The sequence below is a fragment of the Haplochromis burtoni genome, unplaced genomic scaffold, assembly GCF_018398535.1.
Source record: "Haplochromis burtoni strain Fernald_Lab_line unplaced genomic scaffold, NCSU_Asbu1 Contig_21, whole genome shotgun sequence".
Classification (NCBI taxonomy): domain Eukaryota; kingdom Metazoa; phylum Chordata; class Actinopteri; order Cichliformes; family Cichlidae; genus Haplochromis; species Haplochromis burtoni.
The window spans coordinates 3,750,916-3,772,000 of record NW_024582382.1 but is presented as its reverse complement, the minus strand read 5'-3'; the positions used below and the strand labels follow the sequence as shown (position 1 = coordinate 3,772,000).

Here is a 21,085-nt window from a genome sequence, read left to right as displayed (position 1 = left end):
GTGTAAAAAAAATCAGTCACAGCCTCAGCTTGAAATAATGCTAAATGAAGTACATTTTATTTTTGTCCTTTTAGTACACAACAATCATTTTAGAAACAATATTTCTCAAGCAATGATCTACCCAGAACAAACATATTTACAAACAGAACTTGAGAGATTGAAATGTACAAAACACTTAGTGCGGCCTGGTAGAGAAATTGTAAAACAAGTTATATATAAAAATAAACAAATAAACAGCCAAAAAACTGTTTTCATTGTAAGTAAGATGTGAACTGGACTGTGAACATGTTTCTCAGGTCTGGCAGAACAGTATCTGATTCTATAATGAACAGAATAAACAATAAATGAAAGATATAATAAGTCTATGACACACTAAAGTGGTGGCCAACTTATTTCTGTTCATGTTGTCACAAAATAAACGTACTTTTGTAAAATTCTACTATTATTATCTGACTTTATGTTGAAATGCCCACAAAATGTTAAGGATGTCACAATGAAATAAAAGACTTGGTCAACTCTCAGTTAGCTAAATGACAGTGTCATCTCAGAATTTAGCAAAAAAGTTATAGGGAACGACACTACATGGTAGTGTTTTTTTCCTTGGGTCTATTTTAACATTCATCTTAAGATGCAACCACATAGCCCCTGGACTGATACTACTGTAGATGCAGGGGCACTATCCCACTGCATGCCATAAAACACCTCCCTGAGGAGTGACAGGGCATAAGCAGTTACAACCCAGTAGCCACGCCTTCATGCTGACCACTACATCACCGTAGACAAGGTGAGAGTGCCACCGAGATCTTAACTGCTGCAAATAGTCCATTTAGTCTGCTCAGGGACATCACAAGCTTAACAAATTCTGCTAGTCTGTGTTCTGTTCTGTGCTGGATCCCACTGAGTGGTGCAGAATCCAGACTCAATAAGACCGGCAACATGGAGGAATGTTTTGCAGGGAAGACTAAAAAAAATAGCAGCTGATACAAGCAAAGCTTAGCATATCTGAAATGGTGTTTAAAAAAATATACAGAATATAAAGCAAAGTAAAACATAACGGCAGTGAGCGGCTGATTTTATAGGCAAAACAGTTCTGTTTGAAACATATTTCTTTTAAAGTGAATATAAACATGCCTTAAAACTGAAGCTATCAAGGTTGGCAGTACATATACTTCAGTGTCAGTAAGAAGCTACAAATGGAAGCATTAACTAAAACTTTACTCTGTTGACCTCATTTTGAAAGGCGATAAAGAAAATTACCATGGATTAAATGCCACCCATATATTATAAATATCCATTTTAATCGTTTTGTACCGGACCCACACTTGCTCTATTGGGCTGGTCGTTTGAAGTGCTTTAGAGACACTTATCTACATTCTTGTTCATAATACTAATATGGAAAACCACAAATCAGATGAAGATATCACAATCGCAGGGCAATTTTTGAAATGTTTTTGTTTTTTGTTTTTCATTTCAATCTGTTTTTAATCTTGGGGTGACACTTTATATGAGAAGCTAGGACAGAGAAAAAGAACTAAAAAGTAGTTTAGATAGATAAAGACAATAAATAAAAATAAATGAATTCCCTTCAGCATTTCACTTTTCCTCTTATCTACTTTTAAATGTTTGTTAGTTTTTAGGAATGTCCCAAGTCTTTGAAATGAAAGACTTGGTTTTCTTCATATACTTTTTTTTATAATAAAAAACAAGTCCATCTGTGACAGAATTACTTCATTAAATTGTCTGCTGTTTTTTCAGACAACACACATATCCCTTTACTTTTTTTCTCTGCAAAATCGACCAGCAGACAATCCTCGTGATAAGCAGTCAATCCAAATCCAATGAAAATCTTGGAAACAGGCTGACACATAAAAACACAGACAGACCCCAAGAGCCAGTCCTCAAATTCTTTCACCCTTGGTCCATTTTCAAGCAGAGGCTATATGATCTTCATGCAAAAACTTGCATCTTGCCATTGGCCTCTGGAATTTGAGTAATTTGGGTCTGGGCAGGGACAGCAACTGCTGGGCTGGGTGTGGAATCCGACCAATCGGAGACGCAGTGAGGAGAAGGACTGGACCAGTGCTCAGGAGACTCTGGAGACGGTGTCAGGTAAGGGTGCTCACTGGGCAAATGAGGGTAATGCTTGGGTGTGGCATCCATTGTGGATGAATAGCTGTGCTGGGAGGGAGGGGTAGGGTAATCCTCCTTTCCTGCCATGCTACCACTAGGCTGGGAGGGGAGCGCCTGAGCTGGCTGAGCTGCTGATGTGGCTGCCTGGGGGACCTGAGCAGGAGGCTGTGGCTGGGAGGACTGCTGAGGCATCTGCTGCTGCTGGAAGAAGGCTGGTGGGGCCTGTGATGTCTGGGGTGTTGGTGGGGCGGAAGCCATGCTTTGCTGGTTGGTAATGTTGTGATTCATGAGCTGTTGCTGTGGTTGCTGCTGTTGCTGCTGCTGTTGCTCAGCAATCAAAGGCAGCTTTACGGGGCTTATAGTGGGTGTGGAGGTAACAGGTGTTGGCTGCAGCATGGCATTACGGTAGATCTGCTGTTGGTGCATCAGCATGCCCTGTTGCTGCATGGCTGGACTCTGGGGGTGCATGCCTGCCTGGCTGCTCTGCACAATATTCACTACCTGTTGACCACATTGGGATGAAGGGGGCATGCGATTGTGCCAATCAAAGGGCACGCTGACAGGACTGACCATGCCCATATTTAGCCCCATCTGGCTTGAATTCAGCACATAGCCATGGTTGATATCTGATGTCATAGAGACGCGTCCCTGCAAGGACATTCCTCCACTTCCTAGATCATTGAGTTGGGCTAGAGACACTGCAAAGGGGCCACCTCCCTCTAACATGCTGCCATGTACCATCGGGGTGTTTGGGACAGACACTGATGGGTGGAAAAGCCCTGGTGACTGCATGGCGACTGGAGACGTGGGGTTGGTGATGTAGCCAGCATTGCTAGCTCCCCCATGAGGTGAGTCCAGCGAGTCAACTGGGGACAGAGTAACTGAGCTCTCCAGTAAGGCACTCTGCATGTCCAGGGTTAGCTTCTTATTGCGGGCCTTCACTGACTCCTTCAGGCTAGCGGCATGCTGGCCTCCCAGGCTAGAACCTTTGGCCCCAGGCCGACGGTTTTTCTTACCCTGTGGGGTGTTCTTCAGATTAGGTAGAAAAGCGCTGGGAGGACACATGAGAGGAGACAAGGTGTGTCCCCCAGTGAGGTGGTGACCTGCTCCGCCATGGCCCTGGGGGCTCCTCACTGTGTTATATTCATCAAGAAGCTGTACAATGTCATGATGCATACGCTCTTGAGCAATGTCTCTTGGCAGCCTGTCCATATGGTCTGTGATTTCTCTGTTTGCAAAGTGAGCCAGCAACACCTTCACAGCATGACAGCTGCCCTCACGGGCTGCAAGAAACAGTGGGGTTTCCTCCTGAAAAAAGAAATAAAATTAACAGAGATTGTTAGATACAAACATGTATAAAGGTGCAGTTGTGAAAAAGTGTCTTAAAAACAATATAGAAGAATGACATACCTTAAGATCTTGCATATCTTTGTTTGCACCATTCTTGAGCAAGGCAATAGTGGCATCCACATTGTTGACGGCAGCAGCCCAGTGCAAGGCAGATTTACCTAAGACACAACAAACAATTCAAATTAAGAGAAATGATTTCAGTATAATGAATGCATTGGGAATGCATGCATTAGGACATGTGTGATAAATGGCACATACTTACCCAACTCATCAACTGCATTAACATCTGCATGGCACGTGATGAGCTCCTCTACCATGCCCTCTACTGCCAGCCGTGCAGCCAAGATTAGTGCTGTTGATCCGTCGTACATACGTGAGTCAAGATCCGTGGCTCGGTTTCTGATCAGAATCTAGAAGTGTGTGACAGATTAAATTTTAAATTTTAATTTATAAACAATTGAAATGTGCAAGAAATGTGCTACAGTATTCCAATCACATTCCAATGTAGCATATCAAATAACCAGTATGTGTTGATTACCTGGAAGACACCCTGTGCATCTGCAGCTACAGCAGCATGTAGTGGGGTGCGTCCCGTGTTGTCCTGAGCATTGGCATCTGCTCCAGCATCCAGCAGCCTCTTGGCAGCATCAGCACGTGCGTAGCGAGCAGCCAGGTGAAGGGCTGTCTCACCAGTGCGGTCTGTTTGGGCTGCAAGGGATGCACCCTGGTAGATTAGGTCAGAGATGATGTTGGCAGAACACTCTTCATTCTCCTCCTCGTCTGCTACCTCAGACTCTAAGCCACCTCCACAGAATGATGCCAGCATCAGAGGTGTAAAACCATCTGTTAGGAGATGAAAACAGGCATGCGTGAGCTTATGTCTATTGGGTTGCTGAATTATACTGTAAGAGGAAAGTATAAAAGTTATTTGCAAATGACAGTTTCAATTTGAAAACTTTACTTGATATCACTACCAACCTGGGCCTCGGACATTAACATCCATGCAGTCACTTTCAAATTCTCCTTGGGGTGGAGTGAGGGGCATGGTGGGAGGCACACGGATATCTGCAGCTGCAAGGTGATGCTGTGTCCACTGTCTGCAGTCCACTGTATCTTCAGCGTCTGAAAGCATACTTGGCTCCTCAACCTGAAATTACAGGAAAAGATTAAAAAAAGTGACAGAAAACATTTTAAATGCAAGTGGCTTAAAAACATACACCCACAGACACACATACACACTCTTGTGCTTCTGTTTAAGTAAACTGCAAAACACTTGCAAAACTGACCTTGAGCCTTTTTGGTTCTGGGCAGTCTGTATCTATCCACTGGTCACTATGATCTCCGAGGAGAGATTCTTCCACAGTTTTTGGCATGTGCCTGTTGGCAGATGAATAACAATGTAAATCCAAGAGGGGTAATATTTAATTAAAAAATGAAAGCACTTCAATTCAATTCAATTCAATTTTTATTATATACTCCCAAAATACAACAATACTTGCCTCAAGGCACTTATCATAACTTACTTCATTCCCAGAGCATCCTGGCCCACAGGTTCTCTGCGGTTTTTGTTGCTGCTGGGCTCCTTCTTGAGGAAGAAGCCTTCAGGGAACCACAGGGTGCTGTGCTCTCTTTTTCTGCGAGCAATTAGCATACCTATGATAAGGATGACTAAAAGAAAAACAGAAGCTATCCCCACCACCATCAGATAGAAGGGGGGAACAATGGGGCCAATGATTTTTTCACCTGTGGGGAGAAGGAAAGACATAATTACACAGTTGTAACTTATTAGTTGTAGTTCATTTGTGCATAATAAGTATCCCTACTCACCACGGACTTCTTTAAGGGGGTAGGGGAACTGGAGCCCTTCTACTGCTGACAGAGCTCCAAGGTACTCTGCAGCACTGTCAGCTGTTAAGAAGCAGTCCTCCATGCATAAGCGGTTGTCTATTTCTACATAGACTTTCGAGCTACAGAAACAGCAGAGAAGCAAGAGTTTAGTGCAATGTACAATCTACAGGAAAGGCTTAGGCTTTTATTTTACTGTATGCCTGACTGACCCAATGACTTCCAGCTCCCGCTTCATGCGTGCACTTTCGCGGGTGTAGGGTTGGATCATAGCTTTTCCATTGCTGTCTAGCCTGAAACGGACTGAAGTGCGTAGGATAGCACTTAATTTCTGCAGAAAAACTGTCCTGGTGCGAAGAAGCTCCTCTGGAGGCATTAGAACAACCAAAACCAAGACGTTTTCAGCAAGTTTTTCTGCAACTTTTGTTGCACAGTCCAGGCCATCCCAACCACACTCTTCTGTGTTGCAGCCCTGGTCACATTTTCCATCAGCATAGTGGTCGATGCAATAGGCTTCATATATTGGACTGGAGATGATATAAACAGAAGGTTAAGCACGTGAAATTTTCTCAGTTCTGTAAATACTGGCGAGTATCCTTTAAACTGAAAATTTAAACTCACTTGCAAACTTTCTCCTTAGTTTTGCAGTCAAAGTTGTCATACAGACAGTCAACATTGTTACAGGACTCATCACACTGGCTATTGTTGAAGACACGCCAGCAGTGTGGGTCTCCACATTTGTCCCAGGGCTTCATCGCTAGAGAGCAGTCACCGCCGTCCCAGTGACAAGGCAATGAATTACATTGTTTGTCACAAAAACCATCTGCAGCTTTGGCATCACAGTCTGCCAGAGGGCATGAGGGGACTGGAGGGTCAGTGGTTCTGCTGCGGTGCTCACATCGTCTGCCCTTCCATCCACTGGGACACTGACAGTTGAAAAATGGGAAGCTGGTCTCTTCAGTGCATTGTCCTTCATTGCGGCAGGGCTTGGCTGAGCACCCATCATTTCTGCGATGCTGACACTGGGGTCCACCATAACCTGATAGACATGTGCAACGAGCCCCTCTTAGGGTAAGTGAACAGCTACCTCCGTTGTAGCAGGATAGCTCCCGACAGGACATGCTTCTTTCACAGTTAGGCCCTGCATAACCCTAAGAAAGACATAATTTTTGGAGGTTGATATATGAACCTTTAAATCAAGAATGCTGTAATTTAAAAACTAGGAGGCCAAATTACAAGCTTTTCATATTTACACTTACAAGTTGGCATGTGCAGGTGTATCCCTGAGAAGAGCTGCTAGTTATTGAACAGACTCCTCCATTCTGACAAGGCTGAGACTCACACACACTGAACCTGCTCTGACACCTCCGACCTAAAAAACAAGGTATAGTTAGTAAAGTTATACATTTGGTCAACAACAACAACAAAAAAGCACGATGAAGGTTCATGGAGAATGGGAATTGTTCGTAGGTGTCTAACCTGTGAAGCCGGGCTTGCAGACACATTGGTAGTCATTGGGCAACTGTATGCAATCAAGACTGTTGGAAGGAATGCAGGGCTGAGAGAGACACTCATTTATGTCTCCTTCACATCTTTCTCCTGTGAAACCAGGGGGACAGTTACAGCGATATCCACCTACTCTGTCCACACAGGTGCCATTGTTTAGGCACTTAGGAGGCGCATTGCGTAGCCTTGGGTGTGGAGCACAGTCATCTTCGTTGATCTCACAGAGAACACCTTTAAAAGGACAGGGTAATTATAAACTCTTCGTATATATGAGATATTTATTTTGTTGTTTTTAAAATAAACTGCAAACACTTGCATTATTTGAAGTGGGTTTAATAACATATTGCAATATGGAGAAACACGTTCCAGTCAAACACCTAAGCAGATGGGCGTGGTTCACTCATGTCTTATATGACTTGACCAAACTCACAGACAAAGAAAATTCCTCCACACATCATGTGAGTCTATACCTTCAGCTCAGCTCATCCTTGAAAACCTTCCCCCTAACATGGAAACTACGACTTTACATGCAGCGCCTGGATGCCTTCTACTCTACAATAGGCCCTCTGTGAAGGTGCAATAAACATGAGGCCCACTTGTGATAACATTCTACATGCATACAACTAAGTGAGAAAGTGATATTGCTATTACCAAAGTGATCCATACATAAGAAAAGAAATCTGCCACCAAAGTATTCACTAGTAAGCATAGGGTTTTGTTTTACATGTGCTTACATACCCAGGGTGCCAGGGGGACAGGAGCAGATATAGTGTCCCACCAAATCAATGCAAGTGCCTCCATTCTGGCAGGGATGAGACTGGCACTCGTTGATTTCTATCTCGCAGTCCTTTCCGGTATAACCTGGCATACACTGTAATGACACAACAATTAATGTTTGAAAGCAAAAAAGAAACCCAGACTGTTTTGAAATCTGACAATTAAAAGGAAAAGAACATGTTGAAACAAAGCAACTTACATCACACTGGTATCCTCCCACATATCCCCTGCAGGTGGCGCCATTGCGGCAAGGTTTGTCTTCACAATGATCCACTTGATTTTCGCAATAGCTTCCAGTGTAGTCATTAGGACATTTGCAATAGTGAGTATTCCCGGTATTAACACAGTGACCACCATGGTGGCATAGTTCATCTGTCTGAAGCCCTAATAACATAGATTTGTGAGCAAAGTTTACATCAGTAACTTAGTCACAAACGCAGACAGAGGTTACATCAAATTGTACCCAACATTAAAATACCTCTTTGGCGGGCAGCAGCTTCACAGGAGACTCTAGGGATGTCACAGTAACGGCCAGACCAGCCATCAGTACATTCACAGATGAATGAGGCATCCTTTTGACGGCAGCGTCCTCCATTATGACATGGAGATGCGCGCCTGCACCAATCAACTGGCGTCTATGTAAGGAAGAGAGCGATTGAATTTAGAATTTATTTGTTTTATTTGTGTATGACGATTAAAGTCCTAAACGTGAAATTTCAGGGGTGCATTCAAATATTTGTACCTGACAACGGTTGCCAGTATAGCCCTTGGGGCAAGAGCAACGGAATGACTCCAGGGCATCCTGACAAATGCCTCCATTGAGGCAGGGCTGGGAGTCACACTCATTGACTTCATACTGGCAGTGGGACCCGGTGAAGCCAGAGCGACAAGTACAGGAATATCCATTGATTTTATCTGTGCATGTCCCCCCATTGAAGCAAGAGCTGTGGACATGTGTGAAAATGTAAGCTTGTACTTCATTTTACCTAAAAATTAATTTTATATTCACTTTCTGTTGTATTGTATAGCTAGATTATTTTTTTGAGTACATGATATAGCTCCAGATACACACCTTTCAGTACAATCAGGGATGTTTGTTTCACAGTGGATGCCAGTAAACCCAGGCATACAGGTACAGGTGTAGGAGTTAACATAATCTGTGCAAGTGCCTCCATTTTTGCAAGGGGAACTTTGGCATTCATTGATCTCTACAGAACAATGAGACCCTGTAAAGCCTGGCAGACAGCTACAGTGGAAGAAGTTCACACCATCTGTACAGGAACCTCCACTTAGGCAGGGATCTAAAAGCAAAAGAGAAGAAAACAGCTTTGGGCAAATACAGTACCTGCACATGAGTTTGGCATTTTATTTATTAGTAACAGTCATTTAATAATTATATGATAACTGTAAGTGTAAACAGCAACTCACTAGGTGAACAGTCATTGATGTCTGTTTCGCAGGTTAGCCCAGTATATCCTGCTCTGCAAGAGCACACAAACCCTCCGAGCGTGTTAGCGCAAGTCCCACGGTTTTTGCAGGGGTTTGAGATACATTCATTCACATCTCTGTTACACAGCTGACCTGTAAAGGAAGCGTTTCACAAGATATAGCTGTAAGCTTCCAATTAGACTATCTATGCTAAGCACTGAGATGACTGAATACAAAATTTGCGAACCTTGCCACCCTGGTGGGCATTTGCATTGATAACCCATGTAATCTGGTGTGTGGATGCAGGCAGCATGATTGGCACAGGGATTAGGAGAGCAAGGAGTAAGGACTTCAGCACAAGTGGGTCCACTGTAAGGAAGCTCACACAGGCAAGTGAAACTTGCCACGCCATCTACACAAGTGCCCTTGTTCAGACAGGGACTGGACTCACATTCATTGATGTTCACCTGGCAGAGGTTACCTGTCAAAGGACAAAGGAGACAAATATATGTATGGATTAGCATATTTTTATGTACCACTAGGGGGAGGTAGACAATTGCATAGCCTAAGATGAAAATTCATGGAGGACATCAGATATGTTTAGCTATTTCTTCTCTGCTGCATGTGCTATACATGTGTATTCTGCTCTTTCTACTGAACATTTTAAGGTTGATGGTGTGTTTGGCTACTTTGATGCCCTCTCACCTCTGAAGCCTTGGCGACACTTGCAGGTGAAACCATTGAGTTGATCAATGCATGTGCCAGCATTCTGGCAAGGACTTGGCAGACAGTCGTTCCTGTCCAGGTCACAGTTCTTTCCCACCCATCCCGGCTCACAGTCACAACGGTAACTGGAAATACCAGAGAACAGTTAATAAGCCAAAAATGTTCAGTTTGTAAGAATGAAATAACATTGACCTGATGTATAAGTTATAGGATTAACCACAGTCTTGGATGGAGCCCATTTCAAGATTATGTTTCCTATGTGCCCATCTGAATCACTTTAAAGTTTTAAAAAGCTGTTAAATGTATATACCCATTAATGTCGTCCCTGCACGAGCCATGGACGCATGGGCCACTGCCACACTCATCCACCTGAGAGTAGCAGTAAGGAGGCTTAAAGCCATCAGGACACAGGCAGTGAAATCCATTCTCTTCATCTATACATTTTCCTCCATTCCTGCAGGGGCTAGATGCACACTCATCTATTTCCACATTACATTTGGGACCTGCAAGAGAAATGTTATACATAATTAGAGTTCTTTGTCAACATTTTCAGTGAGGATTTATTCACACTGTTATTTTCATAAGACCTTACCAGTGAAGCCAGGTTTGCAAACACAGTCATAGCGATTAATGCCATCTTTGCAGATGCCATAGTCACATGGGTTGCTGGCACAGTCATCAAAGTTTATCTCGCAGTTTGTACCTGGGTGCAAAAAGAACTTTTATATTAAGACTGTAGACATTTTAACAATTTTAACAATGCAGAAAATCTTTCATTACATTTCAGAACAAAATTCTATATACATTCTTTATAATAAAGTATACTAAAGAGTCTAATTCTATAGCATTTTATATATTGTCACAGCATTATTGTTATGTTGAAGAGCAACGGCATTAATAAAGGGAATAAATCAATGGCTTGAGTTAACAAAGTACAAGTACATGATATGTTGTGGGATTTTTCTCTTACCCGAGGTTCCATGTTGGCACTGGCAGATGTACTTGTTGACCTGGTCCATACACTTGCCCCCATTCTGACAAGGGTTGCTGTGGCACTCATTTAATTGATTCTCACAGCGATACCCTGTGTAACCAGGTTCACAGTTACAGGTGTAGCTGGCAATGCCATCAATGCAGGTACCATGGTGACATGGGTCGGGCTGACAGTTGTTGATGTTACTTTCACAAAGTATGCCCTCATAACCTATAGAGGGGAAAAAATTCATTAAGAATAAATTAATATTCTGAATTAAAAAGTACATTAAGAATTAAGAATAAGAAGTGCTTTTATATATATACATATATATGTGTGTGTGTGTCTGTGTGCGAATGTTAAATGTTCCTCTTTCTCTTTAGCATAACAGTTTTTTGTTTAACTTTCTCTCTCTTTTTTCCATGTTTTGTATGCTTGCTTTTTCATAAAAGCTTCTACAGTTGGGCTTTTGACCACTGTGGTTTCCATATCAACGGTGTCTGTGTAACAGACAAGAAACTTGGTGTGTGTGGTATGTGTTTAGAGCAATGCTGAGATGGGCAAAGGACTAAAGAAGGGCCCTACACAGGCCTCCCAGTCTTGCTATTGTTCTCAGAGTTGGAGGGAACAATAGACTGCACCACGTCAAACAGGGCCACTTCACTCAACAGAAGGGGCCCAAAAACACAAGGAACACCAAGCAGCTGGCCACTGAAACAATGACCGTGCTCCTCAGTAAGCACAGGTCCAAACAAACATATTAAATATCAACATATAGCTACAGTCAAGCTTTACATACAGACTTTGAGAGAAGCTTTACACGTTGAATGCTTTTGTAACACAAACATAACTGAATGTTAAAGAATTAAAGTTAAAAATGCAGCATAAGGTGTTGTAAGGGGGTTTAAAGATGAACAGATGTCAGGGTAATGACCAAGCCTCTTTTCTTGGCAACTGCTGGTCCTCAGTGACCCCATGGTCCTGAGAGCCGACGAGGGAAAGAGGGGGATTAGGGGCCTCAAGTCAGTCTGTTTCATCAGCAGACACCCAGAGAAACTCCCCATAACACAGAATGCTTAACAAAGGCCTGAACAACTGGTTAAGGCTCATCTGCTATTTTGTCTTTGGCTCTTCTGCTTAACAATTGTTAAGTAATGAAGCGCTTACCTTCAGCACAGCGGCACTCAAACCCATTGGGCCGATCGTAGCATTTTGCTCCATTCTGACAAGGCGTGCTGGCGCACTCGTCTATGTCTATTTGACACATGGTACCCGTAAACCCTGGGACATGCAAACACAGAGGTTAAAGGTCAGAGAGAAGGTCCAGCGAAAGGGTCCATGCTAAGGTCAGAGGGCAGATCTTCTCTCCGAAGAAGGGCGGAGGTCTTTGACTGGCTAAGGTAGGGTCTGAGACCTCGACTGGTTAAAGACAAACTATCTATGCACTTGGACCAGGTTAGAGCTGACAGAATGCAATAGAAAGCCTGTGACCTTGAAGATTTTTCAGAGGAGAGACTCATAATCAAATGATACATCAATATATTATTATCAAATGGTATGGAATATCAGGACATGGACAAGCAACGTATCCATCTTCAGCTCAACTAAATTTTGACACATTTTGTGCATGAAAATGCTTATATATACACTGAAAGATTATGAACTGCAGCGCATATAATTAATATTAACAGTTGACAGAGGTTCAAAAACAACAAGAACAACAGCAACAACAACAATAATAATAATAATAATAATAATAATAATAATAATAATAATAATAATAATAATAATAATAATAATAATAAAAATAATAACAACAACTAGCTTGAATAGTCTGAGAAACTGGGCAGGCTTGAAATCACTGGGCACAGTGCCCAGACAGGGGTGAATTGGTGCATTGGTAACACACTGCTCAGTTGATTAACAGTGTCAGGACGGTCTGTGTGTTGATGCTTAGCCTGGTAAAGGGGGTGCTGGAGGAGGCGGTGGGATTGTTTTTTCTTTTAGGGGAGCCCCCCCCAGCCCCCTCCGCCCTTCACTGCCTGCATCAGCTCCGCCAGCTCAATAGCTAGATGGGGGGCGGAGGGGGGACGTCTGTCCCAGATGTAAATTGCGAACCTGGAAAAGAATCTCATTAGTGGGACTGCTGTCCCCCGCCCCCCCCACCACCACCATGAGGGCAAGATGAGGGAGGCTGCTGTCCCTTCTACATTCCATAGAGGAGGGAAGGGTCACAATGGTGCCTTTGTTCAGGCAAGGGGATAGGCAGACTTTTGGGCCTGGCTTTTTATATGAGTGCTGGCTCTAAATACCAGCAGGCAAAAGTAGTGAGGCTGACCCTCCCTCCACTAGTCCTGGGGACATTTAAACTTTGGCTTCTTGCTTTTACTAATGCTGTCAGTGTATTGCAGGTGTTAACCAACATATTCTCACTCCCAAGCCTTTATCACTGTTCTCTGCAAAGCACGGTAGTGCTCCAGAAAAATCAGCTTGCCAAATAAGAAGTAAATTAAAGTAAAAAATATAGATATCAAAAATACAATTTTAGCATTAGAAAGCTGGAAATGAGTCAGTGGTGTAATTCATAGGACTTACAATAGTTTGCAATCAGACTTTTAATTTTTTAGTATCCAAATGCTTTTTGGCTTAACTACTTGAGTTGTTTTTGCATATGATAATAGGTCAAAAAAATTAATCACATGGTAAAAGATTATTACTTGTTAAAGGTATTTAATATTTTCAAATCTGTCCTCCAGTTTGTTAGTTGCCATTGTGTCTGAAAAAAAGCAATTCAAAACAATTTTACCTGGCTGGCATGTGCACGTGAAGCCATTGACCATATCCCGACATATCCCATCATTCACGCATGGGTTACTCTCGCAGTCATCCACATCAGTCTCGCAGTATGTGCCCACGTAGCCTGGAAGACAGAAGTGTTCTTCTTTTTAGAACTTTTTTATTGCTTTTAAACCTGTTTCTCACTTTGGAGTACGGGTATGTCAGTTCAAGCCAACATGGTGTGTACATAATTCTGTGTATTGTGTAGGAACCTTTTTACTTGTGATCGTTTTACACTTGCTTTTGCCAAACCACGGCATCCAATTCCACTGAACTGAAATCGCCACGCACTACTGTCCATAGAGCTTTGCTCCTCCTTGGCTCAGTGTCCCATTCAGCAGATGCATGTTATGCTTTTTACTTTAGGTCCTTCATTGAGGTGAAACAGAATGTGAGTCAGAGTCTTGCTCCTGTGGTGAGGCTAGCGTGGAATCAGAAATAATCAGTAGCACCACATGAGCTTTGCCAGGCTGACTGATGATGAGGAGGGTGAGGAGGAAGGCCCTGTCTCTGGAGGGGGGAGGGGGACAGGCTCTGGGAAAGAGCCTCTTTCCCTCTCTGTGTATATGAGGGGTGCAAAGTGGAGCACAGAGGGGCCCTATTGTTCCACTCCATTCCCACCACTCTACCACTCATTAGTATTCACAGCACACTCCTCCCCCTAACTGCTCGCCCTCTCTCACATCCAGTCCTATAGACCCAACTCCCGGCTCTAATTTGTATAGCTCCCAAAACCCCAGCATGCATGTAGAACTGTGCATGAGAGTTTCACTGTGTTTTTTGTCCCAGAGTGTCAAAACTATCACTCAGTCCAAACCAATACTCCATCTGGTGGTACAGTGCACTGAGGATGGAGAGGTGCCTCCATATAGCCAGTATTTAGGGAAATACATTACATAACCTTCTACACTGGCAGTATGGTGGCATTATATATTGTGTTTCTTTCGAAGTACAAGTTTTCAAAAGTATCTTTTGGTCAAAAGTGATTCTCTTGGATGATAAATCTGTGTTGTGCCAGAGTTTGAGTTTTAAAAAGCTGTTTTTAAAGTATATTAAAAAAAAATTAAGCTCACCTAAAACCTGAGAGCAGGATGTAAAATTGCAACAATAATTTATGTAAGCATAGTTAGTTTATTAAAAATAAAAAAAAGAAGTGATATTTGTCTTTATCATAATGGAGTGGCCATACAAAATGTCTTTGTACCTGGCATGCAGATGCAAGTGAACTCTCCAATCCGGTCAAGACAAGTGGCATCATTCTGGCAGGGCATGGACAAGCATTCATTGATGTCAATCTCACAACGTGGGCCGGCATATCCCCGGCCACATTGACACTGGAAAGACCCCTCTGTGTTCACACATTTTCCAAAATGCTCACATGGGTTTGCACCTGTTGGTAGAAGGCAAAGGATTAGAATATGGAACACATTCAGAAGAAAAATAGATACTACAACAACACAGCATACACAGCATATAACAACAGGACCGGGATTTGCCAAAAAAAAAGCAGACTTGCCAATTGAGCATTCATCCATGTCCTGGTTGCAGGCACCCCCTACAAAGCCAGCAGGACAGGTACAAATGGCACGGCCATTAAGAGGGTTGGTGTCACACACTGCTCCCTCATTGCAAGGGTTGCTTACACATGCATCATCAAGGTGGCATAGCAAACCTGTGGATAAAACACATATATCAACAATTTATCATACAGGACTAAAAGGGCCAAATAGGCAGATATAAAAACCCACTTACCTGTCTTTCCAACTGGGCACTCGCAGAAAAAGGATGCTACACGGTCATGACAGGTGGCGCCATTGAAGCAAACAGCTATTGCACAGTCATCAATGTTCTCACTGCAGTCATCTCCAGTCCAGCCATTGACGCAGACACAAGTATGGCCACCAATGGTGTTGAAGCAAGTACCCCCATTATGGCATGCATTGGGTTGCATTTGACACTCATTTACATCCTCAGCGCAGTATTGTCCTAGTGGGTAGGTGAAATATGGGTTTGAACATATTTTCTATGTACATGACATGTATACCTGTATTTAAAGTTAATTTGAAGAGCTATACCTGTCCATTCTGGTGGACACTGGCAGTTGTATGTATTAACTCCATCTACACATATTCCTCCATTCATGCACTTGTGACCTGGGCAGTCATCCACATTGTTCTCACAGTTGTGTCCTTCAAAACCTGAGACAAATTTAAAGACAAAAGCCTTATAGCACGCAGATACAGTAGCAAACACATCCATTTTGCAGACACTAACATTTCTGCTCATAATCTTAAATCATGTTTTGTATAACAACCCAAGGTGAGAAGCAAGATGAACAGTAAAAGGGTTCAATGGGTGTTTAATTGTTTACATGTTCCCACATAATGTCAGCAACAGCACTGACTCTTGCCTGCTTCAGAGGTCAACACCCCCCTCTGTGTTTGCTTGTTTTATAATCTCTCACAGTTTCAATGACTTCCTCTCTGGCAAAAGACATTTCCTGTCAGCTCCCAGTGGGAAACCAGAAGCCCCATAAAATAAATTCCTTCTGTTGTGACGAGAGCAGAGAAGGTTGCCGCCTGCCTCCAACTCTCCCACCAATCCATCCACCATTAGAAGCTATTAAGAGCAGACAGGAAGCTGACATAAGACAGAGGATATAAAACACCAGCAGCAACATTAACGGCTACGTCATCAGGCTGGGAAAATCTGATGCCCGTAGCAGTGGAGCGACCGTGTGTTTGTGTGTGTTCTACTGCTCTGCTAAAGAGAAATTGTACCTGGTAGGCAAGCACACTCATAGGAATGATCGCTGGTCTGTCGACATGTGCCCCCATTAAGGCACTGAGATGGTGCACAGGGCAAGGTGGACACCTCGCATGTGCGCCCGCTGTAGCCTGGCTGGCACTGACAGCGGAAGGACCCATGGATGTTTATGCAGGTTCCACCATTGAGGCAAACACCAGGCTTGCGGCACTCGTCAATGTCATTGCGGCAGTTCTTTCCTTGGAAGCCAGGCGGACAGGAACAGTTATAATGGTTATTCCAATTGACACATCGGGCTCCGTTGGCACAGGGACTTGTCGCACAAGCATCAATGAGAGAGCAGTCTTGGCCTGGGAATCAAATAGTGAACAGAAATCAATTTGATACTTTGAATTTACTTAATAAGATCTGACGTTTCCAGTACATATGCATTCTTTTAGACATACCTCTGAACCCTCTCTGGCACACACAAGTGTACTGTGTGACACCATTGAGCACCTCACTCTTGCATGCTGCTCCATTCTGACATTGTGATCGAAGACATGGATCCAGGTGTTGACAGAGAGGACCAATGAATCCGGGACGACATCTAAAAACACACATATAAGGATTGTTTTAGGATATTTTTTCTCATAATATATAGCACACATATTAGTAGAGCCACAAAAAAGAAAAGAAATACAATGAAAAGACAGAGTTAGGCCATGTGTGTTATTGACTTTATTAGTCGCACACTACTATTTTCAGTTGGAAAACCTAATTTTCTCAGTGTCAGCTAACATTCTCCAGTTTTTCCACACCCCAGTTCTTATTTCTGTTCCCATATATGAAAAAGAACACACCCAGAAACAGTTTGGAAATTTAACAATTGCCAACAAATACTAACATGAGGAAAAACAAGGGTTGCACACAGTGCTCTTTAACAGGATAGGAGAAACAGCTGTGGTGTTTAAATTAAACAACTAACTGTCCTCTTGATGGCTGTATTCTAAAACATGTGGTGATATCAGTTTATTCAAAACATTCATTTATTTTTTGGGTTCCATTACTTTTCATTCTGCAACTACCCTGAAGACTGGAGTCTGAGGGGTGACCTATAATTGCCTTGTCTCTATTCAAGCTGTGTAGACATTGTTTGAGCTTGACCTAAACATGCAGTACAAAGAAGCTGAGATAAATATAAAAACAGGGTTTCCAGTTGCTCTCTATGAAGCTCCTATGGGAGTTCAGGCAAGGTTTGGAGTGCTGGTAACACTACACCCACAGTGAAGCCCTTGACTGAGGACAGGAACCCTCTTCAAAGAGGCTGATGCATATGGCTGTGAGGTGACAGCTGGGTTCTGGCCCACCCTTGGGCACTGTCATCTCTTTCAATGGAGAGAAACCCTGGGCAGGATCAAAAATGAGTTTTCATCTGTTCTCACTTACAGGATAATGCATTTTTTCATTCTTACTTTTGTATGTGCAGTCCCACTCTAAGAAAAAAGACAAAAAAGCATAAAATGCTCTCACTCCTGGCTAGGAGGCTGAGGCTGCTTTAAATTAGGCGGCAGGGAAACCGATCCAGATCTTGATTTTCTATGAAAAAGGATGCTTTGTTTCTGGCTGGTCTAGATTGGTGGAACAATAGAAAACTTAAGGTTTCTCGGTTTTGTTTAATTTTTTTTTCTCCAGCTTTCAAAAGCAATTTAAATTGTGAACTATGCATGAAAGCACACAAGACTACCCACAAGAGTGTAAAAATATATTTTTAAAGTGATAGTTTGGTGCTATGCTGAATTTAATTGTTAGAAAGAGAATATAGGGAACTGACATCTTCCAACAGAACATGAGACTTCATTGGAAAGTTAAACTGAAGCCATTTGAATGCCTATGTTGAGAGACAGATTTTGCGCATTTACTACAGCTACTTTTCCTTCTCCTAAACCCCTCCTCCTCTCATGAGGCTGAGAGGTCAGATGTTAGAGGGTTCCCTGTTTGATTGTGATGATAATGTCACTCAGGCCTACAGAGTGTGAGGAGGGGATGCTCCACAGGAGAGACTGTCTTTTGAAGGTGCAATTGGTAGAGAGGGAGATCAAGAGGAAACAAGAGTAGTCTGGTCCATCAAGAATGTCATGTCATATTTCCTGTAATCCCTGGTCCTTTGCTCTGAAAACACAGTACTCACTCGTAATGCACTATTCTTGTTGCCATAGTAACCTCACAGATGAACAAGCAAGCTTGACACCCAACCAATCACCCCTACCCCCCAACCATGGTTCCCATGGCTATTTGTCATGGCTTGGCTGGGTTTATTTAGAGGCAAATTAACTATGTCTGGAATCTAGGGTGTCACTAAAAATGAAACACAAATGTGGAACAAAGCGGTCTTTGAAAGGGCTGATGAACAAAATTGCTTTAAGAGCTGAAAGATACAACGCAGACTGACAGTCAAATTCTTCTGGAGCCATATTTGACTGCTGATGAAAACCAAAAAGCTAGAAACTTAGCAGGCGTTGTTCTCCAAAGACCATCATGACTCTATGTGGAAAGAAATCAACAACTCACTCCAGGAAGTAATGTGTCCCCAAGTGTATGTTGATATACAGATTAAAATATTTATTTGGAATTAATGTGTTTTCATCTATTAACATACAGGTATACAGGTGTATCTGTGGGTGGGCTTATAAAAGTGACGATAGTAATAAAGCCTGATAAATTATTTGTCCTCCCTTTCAAATGTGCAATGAAGTAAGCAGCCAAAACACACATTCTTTTGTCTAGACCTGACTCCTTGCCAACATGCTACTCCCATAACACACAAATCAGAATGCTATCAGCGTAGAGACTGTGAGAGACATGCAACTTTTGTCCTGGTTCACACTTCATACCACTGTGAAAAGTCTGCTTATCAGGCTCTTTATAACCTTATGGATTTCACTGCCCATGGGAACAGAAGGGCAGGATCTGTGCCTTTGCGTGAGCCCAACTTTAATTGTGGCGGATGTGAAAGGCAGGTGCAGTTTGCTGTTGTGCAATGGGCCCCTGAGTCATACTTAGTGAGTGTCAACATCTGACCTTGGAGGAAGAGCGTACAGCAGATGAGGAAGAGGTCTCTGGGTGCAACAGAGAGACGGGCAGAATGAGTAATCTCTCCTTGTCAGCACATATGAAGGTTTTTGCCAGCTGCAGTACTGACACCATGCATCTGTCCACATCTGTCAGAGTACCTCTAGTTGTCTAGCATTTAGCTCCGGTGCCAGACTTTAAGCCAAAACCATTGAGCTTCTTTGCCCATGGGACAAACTTTGTAACCAACACACACACAGTCACAAACACAAGGCATTTTAAATATCTCAGAAGGTATGCTCAACCTTAACAAATACATGCATTAACAGTTCTGCCTAACAAACACTGTTATGTGGAGGCACCACTGCAACAAAGCAAACACATGCAACAATCACTACACACCCAAACACAAAGAAAAAACCACTTACAAACAGCCTCAGGCTCTGAGGAGCGGTTGTATCATGAATGCATAAAAGAGAAGATCCACTGAGGAAATTATATAAGAAGGAAAAGAGAAATAGCAACCTTGTCAAAGGTTTACTTGAGAGCTTCAAATACAAATGATTATTAAACATCCAAAAACAAAATGGGATTCAGTCAGTGTGCTTTGATTGCAGAGTTGTTCTGTATCAAGTAACGTGATATCAAGACTAAAACCATTGGATTTATGTAAGTTCTGTCACTTGTTACTTGTGTAACACAATGCCAGTTTTCCTGGTTTCTGGGTCACTGAAGAAGGGTAACCTGAGCTCATCCTCTTCTACACAATAGCGGCAACTCAGCCAGAGGTCAAAGGGCGGCTCACCTGTGAACAAAGAGGCTGTAATCTCTGACACGGTTCGTACACACAGTCATGCTCCACAAAACAACAACTATAAAGGATTCTTCTTATCTTAGGGGGCATTTTCTAAGACAAATGGAAAGGAAGAGAAACAACTGAACTATCATGTTTTGACTTGGGACAACTTTTCAAATTCTCTGTTGCCTGAAAAAAGCTAGTCTTACGTTTTTTTACGCTTGAAGTTGGTATGACATCATATAATGAATCTATTGGAAAAGTCTTAAAACATTTCCTAATACAACTACCTCATACCCTTCCCCCTCTTTCCACAAGCAAGCAGGACCAGCTCTTCTCTTTTATGAAGAGTCCACACTGACACCACACTGCCAACAGGAGCCCATCTCCACACCCCCTCCTTCCAGCAACCTCCTCTGCTCTGCTCTCTCCAGCTTGGCTCTCCTTTTCAGCAGAGAGCCAGATTGGGGGTTGGGGAATGTTTTGTGGTCCAAATAAAAGAGCTAAAGTAGTCAGAACTTCTTTGAATGAAAGTGTTGGGGGGTGGGGGAAGATGGTAGGGGTAGGAGGGAGTGGGGGGCAGTGACCCAAACAGCTAGTCTTTCAGGCCTGGGCTGTAGCCTGGCAACAGTAACCCATAGTGAGACAGAGCTAGAGTGGGAAAAAAGGGGGGTGATGGGAGACAGGGTTTCATAAGGACAGTTGGGGCACTTCAGAAGACTGATCCTCCTACATATGCAGGTAGCTCTGAGCGCTGTGCTAAACCAATTCAGACTCATAATTAAGTACAATCATGTCCAAAAGGATGACTGTTTCACAGTCTAAAGGCCAAGGTTTGTTTCAACAATTGTTCCTAGAGACACAATGAAAGCATTGAACAGTCTAGAAGCTTTCCACCG

General features: G+C 42.9%; 1 protein-coding gene across 2 annotated transcripts in view; it reads right to left on the bottom strand.

The window, feature by feature from the left end:
• Positions 1-35: 35 nt before the first annotated feature.
• Positions 36-21,085, bottom strand: part of notch3 (notch receptor 3) — a 27,715-nt gene continuing 6,665 nt past the window's right edge. The window contains exons 3-33 of one of the 2 annotated variants that reach the window (XM_005939870.3): positions 16,786-16,928; positions 16,354-16,689; positions 15,649-15,771; positions 15,326-15,559; positions 15,090-15,245; positions 14,778-14,963; positions 13,542-13,655; positions 11,903-12,016; positions 10,733-10,966; positions 10,355-10,465; positions 10,073-10,265; positions 9,742-9,887; positions 9,284-9,517; positions 9,037-9,189; positions 8,681-8,909; positions 8,351-8,552; positions 8,087-8,243; positions 7,808-7,992; positions 7,570-7,702; positions 6,805-7,062; positions 6,585-6,697; positions 5,947-6,476; positions 5,538-5,852; positions 5,308-5,447; positions 5,004-5,223; positions 4,767-4,857; positions 4,459-4,627; positions 4,019-4,323; positions 3,743-3,890; positions 3,541-3,638; positions 36-3,438 (exon numbers count right to left, since the gene is read on the bottom strand). In XM_005939870.3, the coding sequence (XP_005939932.1) occupies positions 1,948-3,438; positions 3,541-3,638; positions 3,743-3,890; positions 4,019-4,323; positions 4,459-4,627; positions 4,767-4,857; positions 5,004-5,223; positions 5,308-5,447; positions 5,538-5,852; positions 5,947-6,476; positions 6,585-6,697; positions 6,805-7,062; positions 7,570-7,702; positions 7,808-7,992; positions 8,087-8,243; positions 8,351-8,552; positions 8,681-8,909; positions 9,037-9,189; positions 9,284-9,517; positions 9,742-9,887; positions 10,073-10,265; positions 10,355-10,465; positions 10,733-10,966; positions 11,903-12,016; positions 13,542-13,655; positions 14,778-14,963; positions 15,090-15,245; positions 15,326-15,559; positions 15,649-15,771; positions 16,354-16,689; positions 16,786-16,928 (7,261 nt within the window). In that variant the 3' untranslated portion in view covers positions 36-1,947. Of the gene's footprint in view, positions 3,439-3,540; positions 3,639-3,742; positions 3,891-4,018; positions 4,324-4,458; positions 4,628-4,766; positions 4,858-5,003; positions 5,224-5,307; positions 5,448-5,537; positions 5,853-5,946; positions 6,477-6,584; positions 6,698-6,804; positions 7,063-7,091; positions 7,406-7,467; positions 7,703-7,807; positions 7,993-8,086; positions 8,244-8,350; positions 8,553-8,680; positions 8,910-9,036; positions 9,190-9,283; positions 9,518-9,741; positions 9,888-10,072; positions 10,266-10,354; positions 10,466-10,732; positions 10,967-11,902; positions 12,017-13,541; positions 13,656-14,777; positions 14,964-15,089; positions 15,246-15,325; positions 15,560-15,648; positions 15,772-16,353; positions 16,690-16,785; positions 16,929-21,085 lie in introns of those variants that run through there. The other variant, XR_006054120.1, reaches the window with a different exon arrangement.